General features: G+C 36.2%; 1 protein-coding gene across 1 annotated transcript; it reads left to right on the top strand.

Annotated features, from left to right (window-relative positions):
* Nucleotides 1–791: 791 nt before the first annotated feature.
* Nucleotides 792–25,398, top strand: LOC107500176 (zinc finger protein 782). The gene is given in 5 exon segments (XM_036239524.1): nucleotides 792–1,680; nucleotides 20,732–20,827; nucleotides 23,668–23,764; nucleotides 23,903–24,789; nucleotides 24,792–25,398. Coding segments are annotated over 5 exon segments (1,743 nt in total). The 5' UTR covers nucleotides 792–1,541; the 3' UTR covers nucleotides 25,316–25,398.
* Nucleotides 25,399–27,157: the final 1,759 nt, after the last annotated feature.

The following is a 27,157-nucleotide window of genomic DNA, read 5'->3' as shown; positions in this document are numbered from 1 at the left end:
CATAGAGTGAGGTGTGGGACGGTCCTGAGCGCAGGAGCATCCATCCCCATGGAGTTGGGGTGCATCACTCTCCCGATACATGAATTTATTCATTGACCTAGAAGCTATCCAAATGCCTACTTTTGGGGTTTTATGGATGAATAATTATGTAGGCATAATCAATTATTAACTCTATTTTCAATCTCTCTCTCTGGAGAAGTGTGTGTGTGTGTGTGCGCGCGCGTGTGTGTTGAAAATTCCAAGCTTCTATTAATGGCTTGGTCTTTCTGGTGATCGGCATTCATCCAGGAGCACACCCAGAGTCACCTCATTAGAACAAAGGATGCTTCTGGTGTTCTTATCACTTATTACAAGGGTTTTAGGAGCTCAGTGCCAGGAACCAGGCACAGAGACCAATATATACAGATGGTCCTTTACTTATGTTAACATATAAATATAGTAAGTCAGAAATGCATTTAATACACCTAACCTACCGAACATCATAGCTTAGCCTAGTCTACCTTAAACATGCACAGAACACTTACATTGACCTTCAGTTGGGCAAAATCATCTAACACAAAGCCTATTTTATAATAATTGTTGAATATCTTATGTAATTTATTATGTGTATCACTTTCACACCATCATAATGTTAAAAAGTTAAGCCAAGGACTGTCTGTATGTATATTTTCTCTTATCTCACAATGGCATCAGCAATTACCCTGTTCATGAAGCTTTTCTACATATAGCTGTACAAAATTATAATGATTAAAATTTTGTTCTTTTCTCTATAGAGATCAGTTTCCCAATTTTTACTTTAATATAGTTCATCTCTCTTTTTAAACAAATGCAATAAAAAAAAATCAAAAACAAAACCAAAAACAGTTCACTCATTTTTTCACCCCTCATCCCTTGCCTCTGGCAGCCCAATCTGCAGTTGGTATTTATGTGTTTAGAATTTTTTTTTTAAGATTCCACATATTAGAGAGATTATATGGTATTTCTTTCTCTGTCAGACTCATTTCGTTTTGCATAATGCCCTCGAGGTCCTTAGATGGGTCTCTTCTGTTTTGCTGTATAAGACTTCCTCTATTCTTCCTGCAGAGCATTGCTTCGGAAAAACAAGTCTGATGATGCATACTACTTCCGGGGCTTACATGTATCTCTTTGTTGATTTCCCATACCCCAGCAGAGAACTCCAAGTGGGTGTGTGTACCTTAGAGAGTGCTCAGGACAGTCAACTGGGGTACAGGAAAAGATTACGGAGAGCCTAGTTATATAACTATCTAAAAAACAAGGCACTAAACGTTAGCATTAGTATATTAACTGAAAGTCTATGGTATTTAACTTAGAAATAAATACCAATACATTAGGGCTTGAAAATAATATTTGTGTCAATTATGTTACTACTCCCAAAGTGGAAGACGGTAATAGGGCTATAATAGGCATCCTTTATAAAATTTTGTTTTCAATTTTCAACAGTAGACCTGATGATACAAATTAACTTTCAAAGGTATGTGCTATGTCACCTGTTTCTGAACCCTTCAGATTGAATAAAAAATATGCTTTTACAGGCATCAGTGTCGTTTAAGGATGTGACTGTAGAGTTCACCCCAGATGAGTGGCAGTACCTGGGCGCTTCTCAGAGGACCCTGTATCGAAATGTGGTGCTGGAGAACTATAGCCACTTTGTCTCACTGGGTGAGCAGACCTTACCACATGACTCCCTTTAGACTGCAATTCTGTTTTCTCTCTTTTAATTTCTAAATTACTTTTATTTGGGTATAATTAACAGAAAGTAAAAGTAATTTTCAATGTATAATTTGATGAGTTTTGGAAATGTCTGTAGGTTATTACCACCACCGAAATAATGATATAAAATATTTGTCACCCCAAAAAGTTACCTTGTAGCTCTTTGCAGTCATTCTTCTCCCCCTATGCATTTCCCTGACGCCCGTGAACCATTCATATACTTTCTATCGCAATAGTTTTGCCTTTCTAGAAATTTATGTACATCATTCAGTATGTATTCTTTTTTCTACTTTCATTTAGCTTTTTTTAAAAAATTTATTGGGGTGACATTGGTTAATAAAATTACATAGGTTTCAAGTGTACAACTCTTTAATACATTATCTGTACATTGCACTGTGTGTTCACCACCCAAAGTCAAATCTTCTGTCACCATATATTTGAAGCCCTTTACCCTTTTCTACTTCCCCTCCAGCCCTCTTTCCCTTCGGTAACCACCATACTTTTTTCTGTGTCTATGAGTTTTTGTTTGTCTTGTTGATTTGTTGCTTTCAGTTTTGTATCCTGCATGTGAGTGAAATTATATGGTTCTCTACTTTTCCCTTTTGACCTATTTCTCTTAGCATGATCATTCGCCTTGTCTCAGATGGCAACATTTCATCTTTTCTTATAGCCGAGCAATATGCCATTGTATATATGTACCACATCCTCTTTATCCAATCATCTGTTGAAGGACATTTTCCATGTCTTGGCCACCATGAACATAGGGGCACAAAAATCATTATGAGTAAATGATTTCAAAATTTTCAGGTAGATACCCAGAAGAAGTCTTGCTTGATGACATGATAATTCTATTCTTAATTTTTTGAGGAACTGCCATCCTGTTTTTCATAGTGGCTGTACCAATTTACATTCCCATCAGCAGTATTTGAGGGTTTCTTTTTCCCTACAACCTCTCCAACACTTGTCATTACTTCCCTTGTTGATAATAGTCATTGTTACAGGCATGGTGTGGTATCTCATTATGGTTTTGATTTGCATTTCCGTAATAACTAGTGAAGTTGAGCATCTTTTCATATGCCTGTTGGCCATTCGTATGTCTTCTTGGGAGAAGTGTCTGTTCAGGTCCTCTGCCCACTTTTCAATTAGGTTGTTTTTTATGTTGTTGTTGAGTTGTATTAGTTCTTTATATATTTTGGATATTAGCCACTTAACAGAGATTTTATTTGCAATTATATTCTTCAGTTGATTTATTTACATTGATGTTTTGTAGCTTTGCTAGTCTTATTTCTTTTAGTAGATCTTTTGGAGATTACTAAAGACATTTTATATGCACAATTATGTTATCTGTGAATAAAGATATATTATGTCTTCATTTTTAAATTGTATGCCTTTTATTTCTTTTTCTTTAATAATTGGCTAAGACCATCAATATAACATTGACTACAAGTGGTGAGAGAAGATATTCATGTCTTATTTCTAAACTTAGAGCTAAAATATTCATTGTTCACTGTGACATAATTAACTGAATTAATAGATTTTTTTAAACTGCCCTTTATCATTTTAAGGAAGTTCCCTAGTCTGCTGAAGGATATTTTTTTGATTCACTGATAATCATCATCATTGAATTTATCAAATGTTCTTTATTGAGATAGTCACATGGTTTTCTTTTTATTCAGTTAATATTGTGAATTACATTGATTTTTGAATGTGCAACCAACCTTGAATTCCTGGGATGAACCCCAGTTGTTTATACTATATTATTGTATTATATTTTTTATATTCCTGGTTGTGGTTCACTAACATTTAAAGGACTTTTGTACCTATATATTTAAAGGATATTTGTATTGCATAGAATTGCTATTATTCCTTAAATGTTTAGTGGAATTCACCACTAAAGCATTCTGCAGTCAAATGCTCTACCACTCAGCTATACCCCCTCTACCACTGAAGCATTCTAAACCTGGAGTTTTCTTTTTGGGAAAATTGTCCTTAAGAGTGAAATTTATTTTTTAATTAGATACAATACAATTTTGATTATGTATATATATATTTTTTATTGTGGTAAAATATACGTGACATAAAATTTACTATTATAACAATTTTTAAATGTAGTTTTGTAGCATTAAATATACTCACATTGTTGTGCAACCCTCTCCACCATTAATCTCCAGAACATTTTCATCGTTCCTAGCTGAAGCTCCCATAATGCTCCCATTACCCACTAACTCCCCATTCCTTCCTTCTCATAACCCCTATTAACCTCACCAACACTTGTGTTTTGATTTATTGATCATAGCCATTCTGACAGGTGAGGCAATATCTCATTGTGGTTTTAATTTGCATTTCTCTGATGATTAGTGACTTTGAACATCTTTTCATATGTCTATTATCCATCTATATTTCCTTTTTGGAGAAGTATCTATTCAGTTCTTCTGCCCATTTTTAAATTGGATCGTTTTTTGTTTTTTGTTGTTGAGTTATATGAGTTCTTTATATATTTTGGGTATTACTCCTTATAAGATGTATCATTAGCGAATGTCTTCTCCTAGTTGGTTGTCTTTTGTTTTGTTGATGGTTTCCCTTGCTGTACAAAAACTTTTTAGTTTGATGTAGTCCCATTTCTTTACTTTTTTCTTTTGTTTCCCTTGCCCAAGGAGATATATCTGAAAAGAAATTCCTGTTAGTAATATCAGAGAGTTTACTGCCTATGTTTTATTCTAGAAGTTTTATGATTTTGGGTCTTACATTTAAGTCTTTAATCCATTTTGAGTCTATTCCTAGATACGGTGTAAGAAAGTGGTCCAGTTTCTTTTTTTTTTGCATGTATCCGCCCAATTTTCTGAACACCATTTGTTGAAGAGATTGTCTTTACCCCATTTTATATTGTTACTTCCTTTGTCATATATTAAGTGAGCGTATAGGCGTGGATTTATTTCTGGGCTCTCTATTCTGTTTCATTGATCAGTGTATCTGTTTTTATGACAGTACCATGCTGTTTTGATTACTGTAGTCTTGTAATATAGTTTGATATCAGGTTGTGTGATACCTCCAACTTTGTTCTTCTTTCTCAAGATTGCCATGGCTATTTGTTTGTTTGTTTTATGGCTTCATATAAATTTTAGGATTATTAGTTCTAGCTCTCTGAAAAATGCCACTGGTATTTTGATAGGGATTGCATTGAATCTATAGATTGCTTTGGGTAGTAGGGCCATTTTAGCAATGTTAATTCTTTTTCCTATGAATACAGTATATGCTTCCATTTATTTGTATCTTCTTCAATTTCTTTTTTCAATGACTTATAATTTTCTGAAAACAGGTCTTCTACTTTATTGGTTAATTTGATTCCCAGGTATTTTATAGTTTTCTACACAATTGTAAATGGGATTGTTTTCTTAATTTCTCTTTCTGAAACTTCATCATTGATGTATAAAAATGCCACTGGCTTCTGAATATTTATTTTATAACCTACTACTTTACTGAATTCATTGATCAGTTCTAAAATTTTTTTGGTGGAGTCTTCAGGGTTCTCTCTATATAGTATTATATCATCAGCAAATAATGAGAGTTTTACTTTGTCCTTTCCAGTTTGGATGCCTTTTATTTTTATTTCTTGTCTTCTTTCCGTGGCTAAGACTTCCAATACAATGTTGAAGAGGAGTGGTGAAAGTGGACATCCTTGTCTTGTTCTTGATCTTCAGGAAAATGCTTTTAGCCTTTCTCCTTTGAGTACAATGTTAATTGCAGGTTTGTTATATATGGCCTTTATTATGTTGAGGCGTATTCCCTCTATTCCCACTTTGCTGAGAGTTTTTATCATAAGTGGATGCTGGATTTTGTCAAACACTTTTTCTGCATCTATTAATATCATATGGTTTTTATCTTTTGATTTGTTAATGTAGTATATCACATTAATTGATTTGCAGAAACTGAACCAACCTTGCATACTAGGAATAAATCCAACTTGATCATGGTGTATTTTTAATGTATTGCTGAATTTGGTTTGCTAATATTTTGTTGAGGATTTTTGCATCAATGTTCATAAGAGATCCGGTCTATTGTTTTCTTTTTTTGCAATGTTTTTTCCTGGTTTTGGAATCAAGGTAATGATGGCCTCATAAAAGGAGTTAGGGAGCCTTCCCTCTTCCTGAATTTTTTGGAGTAGTTTGAGAAAAATAGGCGATACTCTCATTTTTCTCTGAATGTCATTTGCATGAAATATCATTTTCTACCCTTTCACTTTGAGTCTGTATTTATCTTTGGAGCTGAGATGTGTCTCCTGGAGGCAGCATATGGTTGGGTTGTTTTGTTTTGTTTTTTGTTTTGTGATCTATTCTGCAACTCTGTGGCTTTTTATTGGTGAGTTCAATCCATTTACATTTAGGGTGATTATTGAAATATGAGGTCTTCTTATAGCCATTTTGTCTTTTGCTTTCTGGTGGCTCGGTGTTTGCTTCCTTGTCCTTGTGTTTCTGTTTTCTTTATTTTGGTTGGGTTTTGTGAGTTTTCCCTCTGGTTCTTTTTGTTTTATGTTATATACTTCAGTTCTGAATCTTCTGTGTGTGGTTACTATTACAAATATGTAAAGGATAGTTATATATGTATACAGTCATCTATTTTCTTCTGTGTATGCCTTATCTCCATTCCTTTGTGAATTTGGATCTTTTAATCCTCCCCTTTTTGGTCATTGTTGTCTCATTTTGTCCATATATATGGTGAACGTTTACTACTATCTTGCTATAGCAATTCTCTTCTTATTATTTAAGCTTATAATGTCCTGTTCTTAGTAAGGGTTGCACTCCTCTGCTTCTCTTTGTCTGATAGTCACTTTACTCCTAATTATGTATTTTTTTTTTTGTCATTTTGTTTTAGGTGAGCTGACCCATTTCAGTATTTCCTGTAGTATAGGCCATGGAGTGGTGAATTCCCTCAATTTTTGTATGTCTGGAAAGGTCTTAATTTCTCCTTCACATCTAAAGGAGATCTTAGCTGGATACATTATTCTAGGCTGGTAGTTCCTTTCACATTATAGCTTAAATATTTGATTCCACTACTTTCAAGTTTGTAAGGCTTGTGCTGAGAAGCCCAAGGATAATCTAATGGGCTTTCCTGCCAGAGCCAGCTGACTAAAGTCGATCAGTACCTGAAAGAGGGGGGTGAAGCCTAAGGGAAAAAAGAGAAGACAGGAAAGATCTTTCCGGGAGGGCATACAGTCAGAGCTGCAGCCCCGAGTTTATTTAGCATAGCCTTTTTATGTGATTTTTGAATACCATAATCAATCACAACGTTACCATAGCAAAGCACACCATACATATCTAAATCAATGGTTGTCAATTACATAAGATCCTACATGTTCTTGTTTCCATGGTAGTATAACATTCCATTACCTTTAAAGGTGACTTTATGTGGCTTACTAAGGTGACCATTGTTTTAAACTCATCAGCCATACCATGGCTTTTAGCTATGTGACTTCTTCAGTGCCTCATAATGGCTTCTCAAAATGGCTCCAGACATTTTCCTTTATAAGTTACTGTTTTCTTTTTCCTGGCTGCCCTTAGAATTCTGTGTTTGTTGTTGATTTTTGATAATTTTAATACAGTGCGTCTTGGTGAAGGCCTTTTGGGTTGAGATAATTGGGTGTTCTGTTGACTTTTTGAATTCCAAGATCCAGCTCATTCCTTAGATTTGGGAAATTCTCGTCAACTATTTGTCTGAAAATGCTTTCTAATCCCTCCTCCTTTTCCTTGCCTTCAATAATGCCCATTATTCTTATGTTTCCTCTCCTGCATATCAGCTAGTTCTTGTATTTCCCTTTCATTATTTTTCATTCTTTAATTTCTTTCTTCCTTCTGATTTATTTCTAGATGTCTGTCTTCAATATCACTGATCCTTTCCTCCATTGGTCAACTCTGTTTCCCAAGCTTGCTATTTCATTTTTCGACTCTCGCAGTGTGTTTTTATCGACAGAAGACCTATTCTGTGCTTTTTGAGAGTTTCGGTATTCTTGCTCTGCTCGTCTAGTTGTTTTTCAATTCCTGAAATTATTGATATGACTCATTTTGGAACTCACTATGTTTTTTCAGAAGTACCATCCTGAATTCTCTGTCATTTAAGTTGCATATTTTTATCTCTGTAAGTTTATTTTCTGGAGATTTTTCTCTTTTTTTCTGAGATGCCTTGTCACTTTGGTTGTTCATGGTGTTTAAGGGACTATTTCTCCTCCTGGGTATTAATGGAAGTGTGTTCTGCTTTTTTTTTTTTTCCCAGAAAGAAGATTTATTATATAAGTATCTCTCTTTAGCCTGCTGCAAAGAAGGCTCTTTTCTTTTGGTTTCCAGTAGGTGGTATCTAAGCCTCTTGGCTCCCTGCTTTATAAAAAACCTTAAAAATGCCTTTTTATTTTCTTATAAATATTTAATCACTGTCGCTACCCTCAGTTTCAGTCCTTGTCTGTGTTAGCAACAGTTTTGGTAGCATTGGCTCAGATTCCCCGGGGGCTCTGCCGTAATCGGTCTCAGAGGATATGGGGGGAGAAGTCTTCTGGGTTGGGTGATGGGGGCTGCAGCTCACCCTTGGTTTTGCAACTGTGGCCAGTAAAAATCAACTGTTGTTTTTCTGCTATTCTACTTCTCTGCTTACTGCCCTGATGACTGGGCCCTGCCGCCAGCCACAGGGACCTCACAACTTTTTCAGGCAGGGCTGTTTAGGGAATTCACTGCACCTTCTCCCCTCCCCCTCCTCCTACAGGAAGCTCCGGTGGCTGGCAGAGGCTGCTGACACCTGACACCTGGGGTTCTGACCTGTGGTAGTCCTTATGCGCAGATCCCATGCTCAGATGTGCTGGTGTGTACTTTGGGTGTTTTTTTTTTTTTTTTTGTCGTTTAGTTTTAGATGTTCAGCTTATTGTTGTTTCAAGGGGAGAGATCTGGGTATGTCTCTCATTTTGCCATGGTTTCCATCTCTAGCCTTTGTTTTAAAGTCTGTTTTATCTGATATAAGTATTACTACCCTGACCTTTTTGTTTCATTTCTGTTTGCATGAAATATCTTTTTCCATCCCTTTACTTTCAGTCTGTGAGTGTCATTTGATCTGAAGTGGGTCTTGTAGACAGCATACACATGGGTCTTCTTTTCTTATCCATTCAGTTACCCTATATCTTTTGATTGGAGCATTTAATCTGTTTACATTTAAAGTGATAACTGATAGGTACATTGTTACTGCCATTTTATTATTCATATGTGTTATTTCTATTTTCTTTTTTACCCCTTCTCTTTTTACAGAAGACCTTTTAACATTTCTTGTAATGCTGGCTTGCTGGTGATGAATCCCTTAAGCTTTATCTTGTCTGGGAAGCTCTTTATCTCACCTTCCATTTTAATCAAAAGCCTTGCTGGGTAGAGTATTCGTAATTGTAGATTCTTGTTTTTCATAACTTTGAATATTTCTTGCCATTCCTTTCTGGCCTGCAAAGTTTCCATTGAAAAACTAGCAGACATTCTTATGGGGGCACCCTTGTAAATAACTAGCTTCCTTTCTCCTGCTGCTTTTAAGATTCTCTCTTTGGTTTTGACCTTTGGCATTTTAATAATGCGTCTTAGTGTAGATCTGTTTGAATTCCTCTTGTTTAGGACTCTGTGCTTCCTGAACTTGTATATCTAATTCCTTTCCCAGTTTAAGGAAGTTTTTTGTCCTTATTTCTTCAAATAGAACCTCAATCCCTTGCTCTCTCTCTTCCTCTCCAGGTACTCCTATGATCTGTATATTTTTAGGCTTCATGTTGTCCCTGAGGTCTCGTAAACTATCCTCATTTTTTAAAATTCTTTTTTCTTTTTGTTGTTCTGTTTGGGTGTATTCTGCTACCTTGTCTTCCAAATTGCTGATTCAGTGTTCTGCTTTGTCCAATCTATTGTCGAATCTTTTTAGCGTATTCTTTATTTCAGTTATTGTATTCCTCATTTCTGTCTGGTTCTTTTTTATGGTTTCTGTGTCCTTTTTAATGTTTACTGTCTCTCTGTTGAGGTTCTCATTGTGCTCATTTATTCTTCCCATAAGTTCATTGAGCATCCTTACAACTGTTATTCTGAACTCTGTCTCTGGTAGATTGCTTGCCTCCATTTCATTTAGCTTATTTTCTGGAGTTTTCTCCTGTTGTTTCATTTGTGGCATGTTACTTTGTTTTCTCATTTTATCAGCCTCTCTGTATTCATTTCTATGTTTCAGGAATTTTTGTTTCGTTTCTTACCCTTGGCCAGGTGGCCTAATGTGGAACATGTCCTGTGTGCCTAGTGGTGCATTCTCTCTAATCCTTTATGTTGGGAACTCTGGACATGACTTTTGTGTGGGCTGTGTATGATCTTCTGTTGTCGTTGAGTCTTTATTTCTTTACTGTTGTTAGTACATCAGTGAGTGGGATTACGTTCAGGCTGACTGATTGTGGGAGTTGGCTGCACCTTTAGGATAAGAGTTGTGTTGGGGCTGAGTAGGATTTGCCCTAGCAGGCTTATGTACTTGTTGGAACCATTCTTTGTGTGTATCACTAATGAGACTAATCAGGAGTTGCTCCATTGTGGTCTGTTGCCAGCCTCTAGACGCATTGGTTTTGTGGCCCCTTCGGAGGAGCTCCCCTGTAGGCCAAGGTCAGCCACTGCTTTTGATTGCTCAAGGCTACCCGGTGAGAACTACAAAATGATCTGTTGATGGATCTATAGGTAAGTGGAAGAGACAACACTGTAGGTAGCTGTTGGTTATCCCCCATCCCTGACCTATGCAGTTTAGCAGAGGGACTAGTGCTCCTCAAGGCCTGACACTGCCTGCCAGTTGCCCGTAAGTCTCTGAAACTGGATGAGTCTCTGGGTGATATGTGTGTTGGGTGGCACAGGGCTGCTGGGAGTCTCTTGGGTCTCTTGAGTAAATTTTCCCCCTGCCACTGCAGTGTCAGTTTACGTGCCAGTGCTGTCTCTGTGGCTCCCTATACAAGTTTCCACTCATAGCAAGGTCAGCTGCTGCCCACTCTAGGCCTAACTGCGCCACCCCAGGGCAGAGACAGCTGCCTATCAGTGTACAGAGGGCACTTAGTATACTGGATGGGGCAGGAACTCAGGAAGTCAAGGGCCGTCAGGCCAATACAGACCCCTGCAATTCCCTTAAGAGATACTGCAGCTCGTACAGGCAGCAGTGGTCTGTTCACAACTGTTTTCCTCGAAATGTGCTCACTGTGCTAGCCAAGGTTTATTGCCTGCGCTAACTGGATAGCCCTAGAGGCAAGCAGGGCACAAGAGGCTGCTTGTCAATGGGCTGCAGGCACATTGTGGCTTGGGTGAAGTGGGATCTAAGGGAGACAAGGTCCATTCAGCCAATATACCCTTGGTTTTGCTTCAACTTCTGTGCCTAGGCATTCCTGCTGTAGACACAGATCACAGTGAGACCATCTGCCATCAGGGGTGTTCCCACAGACCCCTGTGTTTCCCGGATACAATATTGAAACTCTTGCAGGCAGCAAAGGTCTCCCTGCCATTAATTTCTGTGCAATGCCCACCCTGTGCCAGCCAAAGTTTGTTGCTTATGTGGATTAAGAGATCAGGGGAGGAAGAGGACAGTGCTGTGGAAATTCACTGTCAATGGGCTACCTGGGGCAATTTGTGGGTAGGGTGGGGTGGGCTCCCCGAGAGACAATGGCAGTCAGATCAATATAGCCTCAGTCTTGCTGCAACTTTGGTAACTGTTCACAAGTTCCCGCAGAATTCCCAGATCACAGCAAAACCAGCTGTCTGGGGTTGGCCCATAGGACCTCAATATCTGTCCAAGTTTGTGTTGGCAGCAGTGATCTGCCTTACCTTATCTCTTAAATGCGGCTCCCAGCACAGCTTGCCAGCTGGGAATGGAAATGTGGTTCACAGCGCTGGGCACCCTCTGCTGTGAATACTTGGCTCTGAATAGGAACAAGGCTTTGCAGCCATCCAGCAACAACTACCCTGGGCAGTTAACAGGTTGGGTGGGGTGAGCACTTCCTAATGGCTCTGTGGGAGGGGTCTGCACAATCAAGCTGGCATGTCTGTAGATTACCCCGTAGGGGGGCCAGAATAATGCACAATGGTTGCTGCCTTTCTAGCCCTCCTTCTGACACCAGGTAGTGTAAACTTTCTCAGAATGAATCCCAGACAAGCCTCTGACTCACCACTGGTGTCCTGGGTGAGTGTCTGCAGGTCAGAAAGCTTTTGCACAGATCCTTCTAAGGTACATCCAGGGGTTCTGTCTCATTCTGTCTCACCCAAACGACCAGAATCCCCTCTGGTTGCTGTAGTCAGGAATCTCCTCTTTCCTGGGCTGGGACCCTTGGCTGGAGAGCCCCCAGATGAGACCAGGACCACTTTCTCCTTCAGAAGAGCATCCGCAGCCTCACTCTCCCTCCCGGAGATCCTCCATCACCCATGGGTGTGGGTCCAGCCCGATTTGTGACTTTGCCCCTCCTACCGGCTTCCATGTGGCTCCTTTATAGTATCAGATGTAGGTGTTATGGTCAGCTAAACTTAAGGTGATTCTCCACATTGATTATTTAAAATTTGGTTGCAATTTCAATGCAGACCTGGGAGGAGACGAACCCTGCTTTTTCCTAGTTCACCATCTTCTCTCCCTTCTTGGGTGGAATTTTTAATAAATGTCTATGAGAACATGTTGGTTGATGGTTTTGTTAAGTTGTAGATCCTTGTTTATTTTTTGTCTAGTTCTGTTAGTTGTTAGAAGAGGGTGTTGATGGGTCTAACTATAATTATGGATTTATCTCTTTCTCTTTGGTTCTTTCAGTTTTTCCTTTATATGATTTGAAGCGCTGTTGTTGGTATATAAATATTTCGTATTGATAAGTCATTTTGGTAGATTGTTCTATAATCATTTTGTACTGTCCTCTGTCTCTCTAAATATTTTTTCCTCTGTGGCCTCGTTGATATTAATGTAGCTTCTCAGATTTTTAAAAAAGTGTTTGCAAAGTATATCTTTTTCTGTTCTATTATTTTTAACTTCCCTACATCATTACTTTTGAGGTGAGTTTCTTGTAGGCAGTATATTGTTGGATTATGTTTTTAAATCCATCTGATTGTTTCTGTCTTTTAAAAGTTTTATCTGGATTACTTACATCTGATGTAATTATTGATATGTTAGAGCTTAAGTGTACTCTTTATTATTTTCTTCTTTCTTTTTTTCCTTCCTTTGGGTTACTTAATTATTTAGAGTTCCATTTCAATCGGCCTATCATGTTTTTGAGATATTTTTCTATAGCTTTTTTAGTCTTTCTCTAGAATTACATTTTATGTAAATTTTCACAAGCTGTTACTGTCGACATTTTATTAGTTTGAATGAGGTGTACTACCTTTTATTTTACCTTCCTTCATTTATAATATAATTTTGTTAAATATTTTTTATCTACACAGTATTAACTATAGTAGACAGTTATAATTTTGCTTCTACCATGAAACAATTTAGAGAATGTAAGAGAAAGAATACCTATTGCGTTTACAGTGGTTCCCTCTTATCAACTGTTTTGCTTTCCATGGTTTGTTACCCACAGTCAACTGAGGTCCAAAAATATTAAATAGAAAATTCTAAAAATAAACAATTCATAAGTTTTAAATTGTGCATTATTCTGAGTACTGTGATGCCATTTCACATGGGACATGAGTCATTCCTTTATCTAATCATCCCTTTGTTTGCCGTATGCGTCACTTAGTCATCTCAGTTATGAGATCAACTGTCATGGTATTGCAGTGCTTGTGTTCAGGTGACCCTTATTTTACTTAAGAATGGCTCCAAAGTACAAGAGTAGTCTGGCAATTAGGATATTTCAAAGAAAAGTTTAAAGTGCTTCCTTTAAGTGAAAAGGTAAAAGTTCTCGACTTAATAAGGAAAAAAAAAAATCATACTGAGGTTGCTTAGATCTATGGTAAGAACAAATATTCTATCTGTGAAATTATAAAGAAGGAAAAGGAAATTGTGCCAGTTCGTTAAGAGAGAGAGCACATTCATATAACTTTTATTATAGTACATTGTTATAATTGTTTTTTTTATTGTTAGTTATTGTTGTTAATCTCTTACTGTGCCTAATTTATAAATTAAACTTTATTATAGCTGTGTATGTATAGGAAGAAACAATATGTATAACAGTGGTCCCCAACCTTTTTGATACCAGGGACCGGTGCTCCTTTGAGAATCTAATGGCTGATGATCCGAGGGGTTGCTGAAGCAGTGATGCTAGCACTGGGGAGCATCTGTGAATACAGCTGAAGCTTCGCTCACTGGCCTGATGCTCACCTCCTGTGGAAGGGCCAGTTCCTAACAGGCCACAGACTGGTACTGGTCCACACCCCAGGAGTTGTGGATCCCTTATGTATAGGATTTGGTAATATCTGCAGTTTTAGACATCCACGGGGGTGGTCTTAGAACACATCTCCTATGGATAAGAGGGGACTACCCTACCTGTATTTTTTAGCATTTATGTTGTTCTTTCTATTTTCCTGATAGTCCAAGGTTTCTAAACATTTGCAATCTATTTAGAGAATTTTCTTTAGCCATTCTTTTAGGGTAGCCCTACTGGTGACAAAATTCTCTCAATTTTGCTTTGTTAGAGAATGTCTTGATTTATGCTTCATTCCTGAGGATATTTTCACTGCATATGGAATTCTGGGTTGACAGCTTTTCACACTTGAATAGTTTCACACTTTCTTTTAGTCTCCATGGTTTCTTATGAGATATCACTGTTGTTACAGTTGTTTTTCCCATATAGGTAAGGTTGTTTCTGTCTTGCTACTTTCACAATTTTTTTTATTTTTCTTTAGCTTTCAGTTGCCTGACTATTTTATGTCTGGGTGTGAATTTATTTGGATATATTCTGTTTAGGGTTTCCTTAGTGTAATAAAGAGTCTGTCTGCATTTTTGATGTCTAGCACTGACAGCTTTTAAGCCCCACCCCTCTCCTCTTCTGTTGCACATCTGGGCAAGAAAATGATAAAGTCTGCCCCCTCCTTGCTTAGCATCAGTGAGGCAGTTCAAGCCACACAAATCCTGCCTTTTTATAACTTATCAGATGTACATGGAAATTCTAACATCTTCTAAATGCAGTAAAATCCTTCCTTAACTCAGACCATTTTTAGACAGTCATTGATGCCTACCCTGCTCTCTCTTGAAAGCCTCAATATGTGAGTAATGAACTTTTTCATGTCCTCATAAGCACTAAAAAAAAAAACAAAAAAAAAAAAACCTCAAACCTGGATACATAGAGAGAGAGGAAACAAAAAAATACAAATAGAGGCCTACAGATTGACCCAGTTGGAAGTTCAAAATGTACTAATACCTGCCCCCCCCAAAAAAAAAAGATGGCACCAAGTGTCTTTTGTACCTCTTCAACATATGCTTAACTAATATCTGGTAAGACATGCTGATTGGTAAATTGGCAAACCTTCTTGCCCTTAATCAACACTGGGGCTCAAATTACAATTTCACTTGGGAATTCTAGTAAATTTAAATAAGATATCTCCTATAAGAGCAGTTATTGAATAGATAACAAACAATTATACTTCACAATAACTACTGGAATTATTACCTTACCCAAACTCACAATGGTCATAGCACCCATTATAGTGGGTCATGGACCTACTGATACAACAAGTAATATAATAAAATTAAGTGTTGGCACTTAAACTTAATTATCTTGACAAAATGGAACTCAGTGAACCTACCCCTTCAGCTGTAGCCATTACACACAATCTTTGCAGACAAGATCTTACCACATTCACCTCTCTTCGGGAGCACAGACATGCTATTACATTGATGACATACTCCTCTGAGGAGATTCATTTGATACAGTCATTCAGGACATAAAGACACTCATAAAAGAGCTTACGAAAAGGAGTGGGCCATTGTCCCACACTTAGTACAAAGCCCCACAACCTCAGGTGAATTTCTGAGAATTGTTTGGTCAACTAAGGACTGCTGTATCCCTGACATTCATGAAACAGCTCTTGGCACTCCACATCCTCAATATTACCAGTATCTTTAGTTTTTGTTGTTGTTGTTGTTTTGGTGACAACATATTCCTTTTAACAAATTTTACTTAAGCTCCTTTATAATATTAGTCCCAAATTAGCCCACTTTGAATATGACTTCTTATAACGAAATGCTCTAGAATCTGTCTAAATTATAATGTAATAGACACTCCTGTCTCTGAGAGACTCTTTTGCTACAGAGAATTTAGCAACCTCCTCTCATGTGTCTTGGACTTTGTGGACTACCTATGCTTACCATAAAATGCACATGATCTTCTGATGCAAGAAACTGCCCTATGTTACATGTGTTGCAATGCCATTACAGCGGCATTTGTGGACTGCATACTTGCCTCTCCTGACATAGATACTCTCATGGGTCCTGATTCTTTGACTTTCAGTACCCAGCTGCTCGTGGTGCCTTGAGTCATAGAAGCAGTGTCTTTCAACCTGGCCAGACCAGTGAGACCTCATTGCCGAAAAGGAAGTGGTATTTACAAGATAGATACAAACATGCAAAAAGAGGTGGCCTTCCCTGTCTTAAGTCCCTTGTTAGATGCCAAAGTGCTGGAGGTGATTATCCTTATTCCAGATTCCTTGACTATCTAGGGAGCTTCTTGAGCTCAACTGAATGAACAGCAAAAGGAGTTCATACATTTTACAGAGTATAGTGTCACTGTGACACATAACACAATTCTCTGGAGAACTGCTACTTTCCATCCTTTAACTAAGATATCTGTAATAAAAGATGGGACCCAAGTCAGTACAACTGGCCAAACTTCAAGCATTCATCTTGGCACTGAAGGATGCATTGGACAATAATCGGTCCTTTTTAGGCAGTTTTACAGACATTTGGGCCCTTGCCAATGACCTGACTCTCTGGTTCAACCAATGACAAACATAATTCCTTGTCCAGGGTAGCTTCTTTTTGAGGAAAGAACTCTGGACACCTTGCCTCATAAATACCCCAAAATATAAATCGAGGGTACACATGAGTTGGAACATATTAAAACCATTGTACACGGCATCATTGAGACATTTCTGATCACTTTTGAAGTGCTTGACATCTTCAATAGTGACCAAAGTACTTATTTTACTTCTCAAAATACACAGTACAGGGCTCTTAAACAACTTTTACTTCCTTTACAGCCTCAGGCTACAGTCCTCATAGAGCGCAATATTAGCTTATGAGTTCAAATCCAGTTAAGTGAACCATGACACATTTCAGTCATCAAATATCAGAGGTGAATTGTAATAGAGTCTGACTCCATTTTTGATGTTCAACTGATGACAGCTTTCCTTAGAATTCTTGCTACATATTTTCATTTGCAAATATTGTTTTATTTCTTTCTAATCTGGATAACTTTTCTTTTTCTTGCCTAATTGACTCAGCTAGAACCTATATTGCAGTAGTGAATAGAAGTGGTGAGAGTGAACATCTTTGTCTTCTAATCTTAGAGGGAAAGCTCCAGTCTCTGATCATTAAGTATGATGTTAGCTGTGGTGTTCTCTTAGATGCCGTTTATCAGATTGAGGAAGTTTCATTCTTTTCCAAGTTTGTTGAGTATTTTTATCATGAAAGAGTGTTAAGTTTTGTCATAGTGCTTTTTCTATGTTTATCATGTGTTGTTTTTTAATTCTATTGATATGGTGAATTACATTGATGGATTTTTGGATATTACACCAACCTTGCATTCTTGGGATAAATCCCACTTGGCATAGTATATAATATATTTAAGATGTCGTCAGATTCAGTTTGCTAGTGTTTTGATGGAGATTCTTTCATTTGTATTCATAAGAGATATTGGTCTATAGTTTTCTTGTGATGTCTTTATCTGGTTCTGGGATCAGGGTAATGGTGACCTCATTCAGTTATATATGAAGTATTTTATTTTCTGTTTTTTGGAAGAGTTTGGGAAGAAACACTAATACCAATTAGTATATCGCTATTAGTGTTTCTTTAAGTGTGGTAAAATTTAGCAGTAAAGCCATATGGGCATGGACTTTTCTTTATGGGTAGTGTTTTGATTACTGATTTAATCTCTTGTTATAACTCTGTTCACTTTTCTTTTTCTTCTTGAGTTAGTTTCTGTAATTTGTGTCTTTCTAAGAATTTGTCCTTTTATCTAAGTTATATAATTATTTGCATGCAATTGTTCATATTATCCCTTCATAATCATTTTTTATTTCTGTATAGTCAGTAGTAATGTCACCTCTTTCATTTCTGATTTTAATAATTCGAGTCTTCTCTTTTTCCTGGTTAATCTAGCTAAAGATTTGTCAATTTTGCTAATCTTTTTTAAGAAGCAACTTTGGTTACACATAATTTTATTTTTTATTCATTAATTTTTAATTTAGTCTTTATCATTTCTTTCCTTGAGCTTGCTAATGGTTTAGTTTGCTCTTGTTTTTCCTTTGTATAGAGATGGAAGGTTTGGTTTTTGATTTGAGATCTTCTATCTTAATGCAGTGGACCCTTGAACTGCATGGGTCCACTTATACACAGATTTTGTTTCAATAAATGTACATTCAGCCCTGCATATTCCTGGGTTTTGCATTAGCAAATTCAACCAACCATAAATTGAAAACAGTACTTTCAGTCTGTGATTGGAAATCCATGGATGTGGAGGGTCAACTATATGCATTTTTTTTATGCCATTTTTTATGAGGGACTTGAGCATTGGTGGATTTTAGTTTCTATGTGTGTAGGGGAGGCGGGACCTGGAAGCAACCCCCTGGAAGCAATACCAAGTAATGACTGAGTTTTGGAGGTGTCAAAAGTTATATGTGAATTTTTGACTGCATGAGGGTCAGCCTCTGAATACCTTCATTGTTCAAGGGTTAACTGTATAGTTGTTTATAGCTTTACATTTCTCCCTCTAATCACTGTTTTTGCTTCATCCTATTAGTTTTGGTATGTTGTGCTTTCACTTTTAGTCATCAAAAAGTTTTTTCAATTTCCTTTGTAATTTCCTCTTTGATCCATTAGTTATTTAGGAAAATGCTGTTCAATTTTTACATATTTGTGAATTTCTCAAATTTCTTTCTATTGCTGATTTTTTATTTCATTCCATTGGGGTCAAAGAAGAACTCTGCATTATTTCTATACTTTTAAATTTATTGAAGTTTGTTTTATGGCCTACTAAATGGCATATCCTTGAGACTTTCATATACATTTTAGAAGAATGTGGGTTGTGCTTCTGTTGGGTAGAGTGTGGTGTATATGTCTATTAGATTTAGTAGGCTTATAGTGTTGTTCAAATCTTCTATTTCTGTATTATCTTCTAATTATTCTATCCATTATTGAAAGTGTGATAATGAAGTCTCCAGCTATTATTGTTCGATTGTGTATTTTTCCTTTCACTTGTTAAGTTTTATCTCTATGTATTTTAGTGCTCAATTGTTGGGTGCATGTAAGTTTATAATTGTTATATGTTCTTGATGGGTTTGCCCTTTTGTTATTATAAAATCTCTTTATCTCTAATAACACTTTTTAAAATTTAAAGTCTGTTTTGTTTGATATTAGAGTAGCTTTCATTTGGTTGCTGTTTTTATGAAATATCTTTTTTCCAGCCACTTGTTTTCAACATGTTTGTATCTATTTTTTATTTTTATTTTGTTTGTTTGTTTTTATTTTTAATCTAACCCGACAATCTCTGCTTTTTGTCTGGATTGTTTAGTTCTTTTACATTTAATTTTATTATGATATAGTTGGGTATTTGTTTGCCATTTTACATTTTATTTTCTTCCTGTGTCATGTAGTTTTCTCATCTTTTTCTCTTCTTCTGTTTGGTAGTGTGAATATTTTTTAATGTAACATTTTAACTCTTTTAATGATTTTCTTCACAATATTTTTTAGAGTTTATTTTCTTAGCTGTTGTTCTTGGGTTTATCATATATACCTACACTCACCAGAATCTACATCAAATTTATATTAACCTAATTTTAGGGATGTAGAGAAAAGTTACTCCTATGTAGCTTTATTCCCCTACCTCCTTTGTGATATTATTGTTATACATATTACATCTAGCAGCATATTGCAGTGATTTTTATTTTATACAATTTTATATCTTTTAAAGAAACTGAGACAAGAAAGAAGAACATTTATATGTTTATAACATTGGTTATATTGAACTTTTTATTTGCCATTTGTGATTTTCTTCAGTTGTTACAGTGGATTTGAGTTACCATTTGGCATTATTTTCTTAGTCCAGCATAGCTTGGCTCCTACATACCCTTTTTCATGATTTTATTGGGAAATATAAACATACATCTGTGTGTGTTAGAAAGCTAACATTACACATATGTACTCATTGTTTTATACAGTTAATTTTTAAATGAGTCAAACGACCTTTCTTTAATGTATCTTGTAAGGTGGGTCTGCTAGCAATGAAACCTCTCAATTTTTGTTCATTTGGAAATATTTTTATTTTGGCTTCATCTTTGAAAGATAATTTTCCTGGATATAGGATTCTTGGTTGATAGGCCTTTTCTTTGTGTACTTTGAATGTATCACTCCACTGCCTTCTGGCCTTTATGGTTTCTGATGAGGAATCTTACTGAGAATCCCATTCCTCTCTACTCTGAAAACACAAACTTTCCGCTTTTGTGTTTACTTTGGTGATTTTTCATTCTTCTTTTTTTTCTGTTAATTCTCCACCCCTAAGTAGTTTCCTCACACGTATCCACAAATTAGTACTCAATCAAAGATTGAAGGGGATCCTTTTGTAGATCTCCATTGCTCACTGTCTCACCATAGCTAATTAATTAGAATTTAATGTTATTTAGGCTTGTGATTTAGAGATTTAAGGAGATCTCTTTGGAGCATCTGAAATATTTTTGTTTTCATCTCCCCCCAAAAAGGGTTAAGTTATTGTTGTTTACTGTGCCGCTCTTGAAGCTGCATTTTCCTTCACATTCAGAATCATCAAAGCCCATACAGTAAACCCGTGTCCTAAATTATTTCCCATTTACAGGGTATTGCTCTATAAAACCAGAAGTGATCTTCAAGTTGGAGCAAGGAGAAGACCCATGGTTAGTAGAGGATGAATTTCTAAACAGGAGTTATCCAGGTGAGCTTTAGAATGTAGAAAGTAACCCTGGAAAACTACATTTAAAATGGGATTAGTTAAAGATAGACACTTTTGGAAGTTTAGAATTGATTAGCTCCAATAAAATGTGGGTATGGCGGGTATAGCATAAGGGATGCAATGTAATGGTTTTCATTTTTTCATCTTTTAAACTAGGTAACAAAGTATATCATTTATACCTGACGAATTGAATAATCAATTTATATTTAATGAATATAAAGTTAAATATAAAAGAAGATAATAACTACTAAAATAGAAGGTTAAAGCATGGAAAAATGAGAGGAGATGTAGTAGCTACTGTGTCACTAGGTACAGTTTAATAAATATAAATGCAAAAATACAACCTTTCTCATTATTAGAAGGAAGACACAGATAATAAAAAAACATTTATTACTGAAAAGATTTTATTTAAAAAACTGTAAACATTAACATATATATAAACAGCATAGCATAAGGTAAGATAGATATAACTGTCATGTCAATGTCATTGGGTTAAAGTCACTTATTTAGAGGAAATGGTATGAGATTCTATCAAAAGGACATACCTAAAAATAATATAGAAAGTTTAAAATATGAAACACTTAATATTAAGACAATATACATAAAATAATTCAGGTTTAATTTATATAAGTATTAGGTAGGGTTTGGATTCACATTAAGATTTATACTGTAATAAAAAGGACATTTTAATAAAGCTCAAGAAGGCAATTTAAAAAGGAGATTCAATGGCTGCAAATACCCATGTGCCAATTATCATCGAGATTATCATCAAGATTCATAAAACAAAATCTGCAAGAGACATGAGGAGAAATAGTAATGCATAAGATATAATAGACCTATATATACTGCTCTGATTTCATACCAGATATGGTGGACAACTACTGAGATTCTAGGTCATGAGTTGGTAAATTATGTTCCTAGCACTAAATCCAACTAGCTACTTGTTTTTGTAAATATAATTTTTGGAATGTAGTCATTTGTTTACATATTGGTTATAGTTGCTATTGTACAACAAAATAGCTAAGTAGTTGTAATTAAGATCATATGGCCTGCAATGACTAAAATATTTACCATCAGGCAGGCACTTTACATAAAAAATTTGTTGACCACTTCCGTAGAAGCTATTAGTACCATATTTTATCACATGAGGCTAAATTTATGTGTGATTTTCAAGCTCTATACTATGAAAATATAGTATTAACCTTCTCTGAAGTGTCACTGGAATAACTAAACATAAATATATCTTGAGTAAAAAAAAACCCTTTATTAAATTTGAAAATTTAAAGTAAGATAATTTAATAAAACTAGAATTATAAACAGTATGAAAAAAATCCCCCATCTATAAGTTAAAAATATATATATATTTTTGGAACGTCTATTTGATCAAGGAGTACATCAATATTATAATTATAAAAGTATAAAATGTATTTGTGAACCTGTGTTCAGAGGTCTCTAAGAACTCAGAAAAGTTACTATATTAAAGTTTACAATTTATTGTAGTATAAAGATACAGGTGAAATCGGCAAAGGTGAAAGTCACGGAGAGTAGAATCAGAGAGAAACCAGATCCAAAGGTAGAAGTACAGGAAAGTCAGGAAAGAATGTGAGTACCAGATTTTTTCTTTTGAAATGAACCATTGTAGGGGAAAGTACCCTGGGCCAGACTATTGTAGAAAATGCTGTGGACTTGTAGATTTGTGGAATGATAGTTTGAACACCTAAAGTGTATATAGGTAATATAAAACTTTATTTTCTAAATGTCCCTTAATTCTTTTATCTTTTTTTTTTTCCTGAGGTAGTTGGCTATGGATCTACTTACGTGTTTAGCTAAGACCTGATATCCTTGCATGGATTAGTGGTAGCAGCAGGGTAATAGTCAAATGTACACAGTAATTTTTTATGGTGGGTAAATGTAAAGGATATTTCCAAAATTTATGGTAGTAGGTGATTCTTAAGGTTTTCAGAATCAGTAGAAACCAGATATGTTGAAAAGTGCATAGAAGGCAGAATTAAGTATGGGACAGAGTTAAAACTCATGTTTTAAGAACATGCGTGAGCATATCAAAAAGGTAGTCAAAAAATGTTTACTTCTGAACAACAGTAGTAAAATCCAAAGTTTCAGAGCCAGGATAGAGCAGTGGATCCAGTCTGAGTGGAAACATGGGTTTTCCTCCAGTCATTGTTACACTTCCTCTTGGGCATTTGTGTACCTAAGAACAACAGCTAAGAGAATTAGAGCTTGGGTTTTACGACTTTTTTTAAATATGAGAAAGTTCATTCCATTATAAATTTCTTTTGGTGTTGACGAATAGAATGAAAAAGAAGAACCTCTAAATAGAATGATGTAGATTGATGAATATCCTACCATTTTAATCTTACTTGATAGTTTAAGGACCTGTATCCTAAAAATCTCCTTAATTCAAACCCTTTATCTACGGAACACCTAAAAACCCTTCAACATGATTCTTTTTGTTTGTTGTTGAATTCATACCATTCTCAGATTGTTGTTTGTTCCCAAGGTCCAACTCTTTTAAAACCCATATGTTCCCAGTTCATCATTTCTTTCCTTTATGCCCGAATTTGAAAATTTTATTTAAAATGCCAGATACATATGATATTCATCTCCAAGTTCTTTCCCCTTTTTCCTCCATAGCAAGCCTCCTTGCCTCCCACCCCACCACCAAAGAAAGTGAATATAGTTAATACATACTAGGAATTACTACAATGAAGAGAGACTTAGCAGCTATATAGTATGGCATATAGCCCTTTTATCTTAAAATTTTGTTAAATTTCATAAGGAATTTTTAACTTTCTTATTTTTAGAAGACTACCAACTTGATCTTTTAGAGAAGAGCCAGGAAAACCAAGACAAATATTTTCGTCAAGTTTTATTCACCAGCAACAGAACACTGACTACAGAGCAAGAGAAAGTTTAGGAAAATCATTTAATCTAGGCACAGACATTTTTGCTTCAAGAAAAATACCCGCTATATGTGACACTCTGGGGCCTACATACTTGGATCTCTGCCCATTGACTCCACATAATTTCTCGAAAAAGAAGTCTTATGCGTTTAATGCATCTTGTTTTAATGCTAGAAATGAGAGAACAAATACCGGAGAGAAGTCTTTCGATAATAATCAAAATTTGCAGGGTTTTAGTGATGTGGAGGAACTTACTCAACATCAGATTTTTCAGACTTTGCAGCAGTCTTTTGAAAATAATAAACGTGGTAATGTTTTGCATAATCAGGCTGCCTTCATTTCATGCAACATTGCCTACACTGAACATGATGAATCACCCCTTGACTCTTCAAGTATTCACACAGAGAAGAGTTACTATGAATTTAATAAAGATGAATATGATAAAATTGGAAACAATTTCAATAGGGTTACTCAACTTCAGAGAACTGATAATAGGAGAGAAAACTTTTGGTCAAAAAGCACATTTCAGAGAATATCAGAGAACTCACACAGGAGTACAACCCCGTGAGTGCGGGAGAAACTTCAGCTACAATTCAGTCATTAATGTACAACAGAGAACTCACACAGTACAGATATCTTGTGATAATAAGACGTGTAAGGAAACTTTTAGTCCCCAGTCAGCCTCCACTGTACAGCAGAGGTCTCATGGAAGGGAAGAACGCTGTGAAAGTAATCAATGTCAGAAATCCTTCTCTAAGAGGTCATCCCTTGTTTTACACCAAAGAAGTCATATAGGTAAGAAAATTTATGAATGTAATGAATGCAGTATAGCTTTTTCCTGGAAGTCATCCCTAGCTATACATCAAAGGACTCATACAGGGGAGAAACCCTATGAACGTAATCAATGTGGAAAAGCTTTCACCTCCATGTCACACCTCAGAGGGCACCAGAGAACTCACAAAGGGGAAAAACCGTATGAATGTAATGAATGTAGTAAAACTTTCAGCCACAAGGCAGGCTTGGGATACATCAGAGAACTCACACAGGGGAGAAACCCTACAAATGTGATGAATATGGGAGAGTTTTCACCTATATATCACACCTCAGAGGACATAAGAGAATTCACAAAGGGGAGAAACCCTATGAATGTATCAAATGTGGGAAAACTTTCCTCTGGAAGTCAATCCTGAGAATACATTGGAGAAGTCATACAGGGGAGAAGCCCTATGAATGTGATGAATGTGGGAGAGCTTTCACCTACAAATCACAGCTTACACTACATCAGAGAACTCACAGAGGTGAGAAACCCTATGAATGTGATGAATGTGGTAAAACTTTTAGCCTTAAGTCAAATCTTGGAATACATCAGAGGACTCACACAGGGGAGAAACCCTATCAATGTAATGAATGTGGAAGAGCTTTCATTTTCATGTCACACCTCAAAGGACATCAAAGAATTCACACAGGGGAAAAACACTATGAATGTATTGAATGTGGGAAAATTTTCCTTCAGAAGTCAGTCTTCATAGTACATCAGAGATGCATGTAAAGAAGAAATGCTATGAATGTAATTAATGCAGAAAAGCTTTTTTGTTTGCCATTTAACTCAAAATTAAACTTATGAGATAATTCATATAGGGGAATGCAGTGAATTACACTTTCAGCAATGAGTCTCACCTATGAAAATATCAGAAAACTCACAAAGGTGAGAAATCCATAGAGGTGGTAATGTGGGGAAATTTTCAGAGGGTTATCAGATGTAAAAACCCATGGGGAGGAAAAATAACTTTTTCTTGTACTCTGTTGGGTTCAGTGGCTGGGGCCCTGCAAATGAAAGACATTATTAAGAGAAAAAGTTTTATTTCACATTCATATGGAGAGTGTCACATAAATGATGCGAAAACTCCAAACAGGTGATCAGACCTAGAGGCTATATATACCATTTTAACAGAAGGGCAGTACATTTGCAGAGAATTTGCAGACAAAGTAAAAGGGTTTTAGAGCTTCTACAGGTGATTAATTGTGAGAAGGTTAATATACAGAGAAATTGATGGAAGATAAGTGTTATTTCATTAAGATTTGTTTATGCTGAATTAGTCGATGCCATATCCAATGATAAGAGTTGTTTCTTCTTATACAGGAGTGGGCTTGGGGAAGACCTTAATAAAGGGAGATTTATGACCCACCTTTTGGCAGATAGGGGGAGGGTGAAGAGGTTATTCTGTGTCTATTGTGTTTCAATTTTTTTCAGCTTAAAGTAATCCTTTTGCCAAAGTGGCATAATTTGAAGTGGCATATTTTCATCCCTTTGATCATACCAGGGAGAAACTTTATAAATGATGGATGTAGGGAAGAGTTCCACCAGAAATCAAACCTCAGAGTATGTCAGAAGACTCACAGAGAATTAAACATGAATGTCATGAGTAAGGAAAGACTTTCATGTAGGCATCAAATCTTGCTTTACATCAGAGAACTTATACACATGAACAGCCCTGTAGATGTTATGGATCTTGGAATGCTTTCAACCAGAAATCACACTTCCGAGAACATAAGAGAACTCACAAGGGTGAAACCATAAAGATGATAAATGTAGGGAAACTTCAACTGCAAGTTGGAGCCAAGAAAAGATTGTAGAACTCAGAGAAGGGGCAAAAATTTATTAAGCTGATAAACATGAAATTTCCTTAGGAAGCTCCTCACTAAACATATGAGAATTGTCTTAGTCCTTCTAGCTTTTATAACAAAAATAGCATAGACTGGTTGGCTTAAATAACAATCATTTATTTCTCACAGTTCTAGAGCCAAAGTCTAAGATCAAAGTGTTGGCAGATTTGGTATCTGGTGAGGATCTACTTCTTAGTTCATAAATGGCCGTCGTCTTGCTGTAACCTCACATGGAGGAAGGGGCAAGGGAGCTCTTTGGGGCCTCTTTAATAAGGGCTCTGCCCTCATGGCCTAATCATCTCCTAAGGTCCTCCACCTCCAAATCCCAGCAGGACACAAACATTTAGTCTATAGCAAGAACTTACTACACTATAAGGAAACCCTCGAAATGTGTATAGACAGTCTTTCAACCACTAAGGATAGGTTTAGTCCTTATTGGACATCAGAGAATTCTCTGGGGGAAAGAAGCGTTGTGAAGGTAATGAATATAGGAAGTATTCTGTATGAACTCAACCATCAGCAAACTTCCTCTGTGGAGAAACACTGACAGTGTAATGAAAATGTAAAAGCTTTCTGTCAAAGAGTGAATTTCATTGAGTAGAGAATTCATACAATGAACAAAAAATCTACAATGTAATAACTGTGTGATAACTTCAGCCACAAGCCTCCCTTCTTAGTATAGCAGAGAATGCCTAGAGCAGTAGAGACCTCAGTATATCAACCATTC

The sequence above is a fragment of the Rousettus aegyptiacus genome, unplaced genomic scaffold, assembly GCF_014176215.1.
Source record: "Rousettus aegyptiacus isolate mRouAeg1 unplaced genomic scaffold, mRouAeg1.p scaffold_m13_p_3, whole genome shotgun sequence".
NCBI classification, from domain to species: Eukaryota; Metazoa; Chordata; class Mammalia; order Chiroptera; family Pteropodidae; genus Rousettus; species Rousettus aegyptiacus.
Note: the sequence above shows the minus strand (reverse complement) of the source record. Positions and strands in the feature narration are given on the sequence as shown.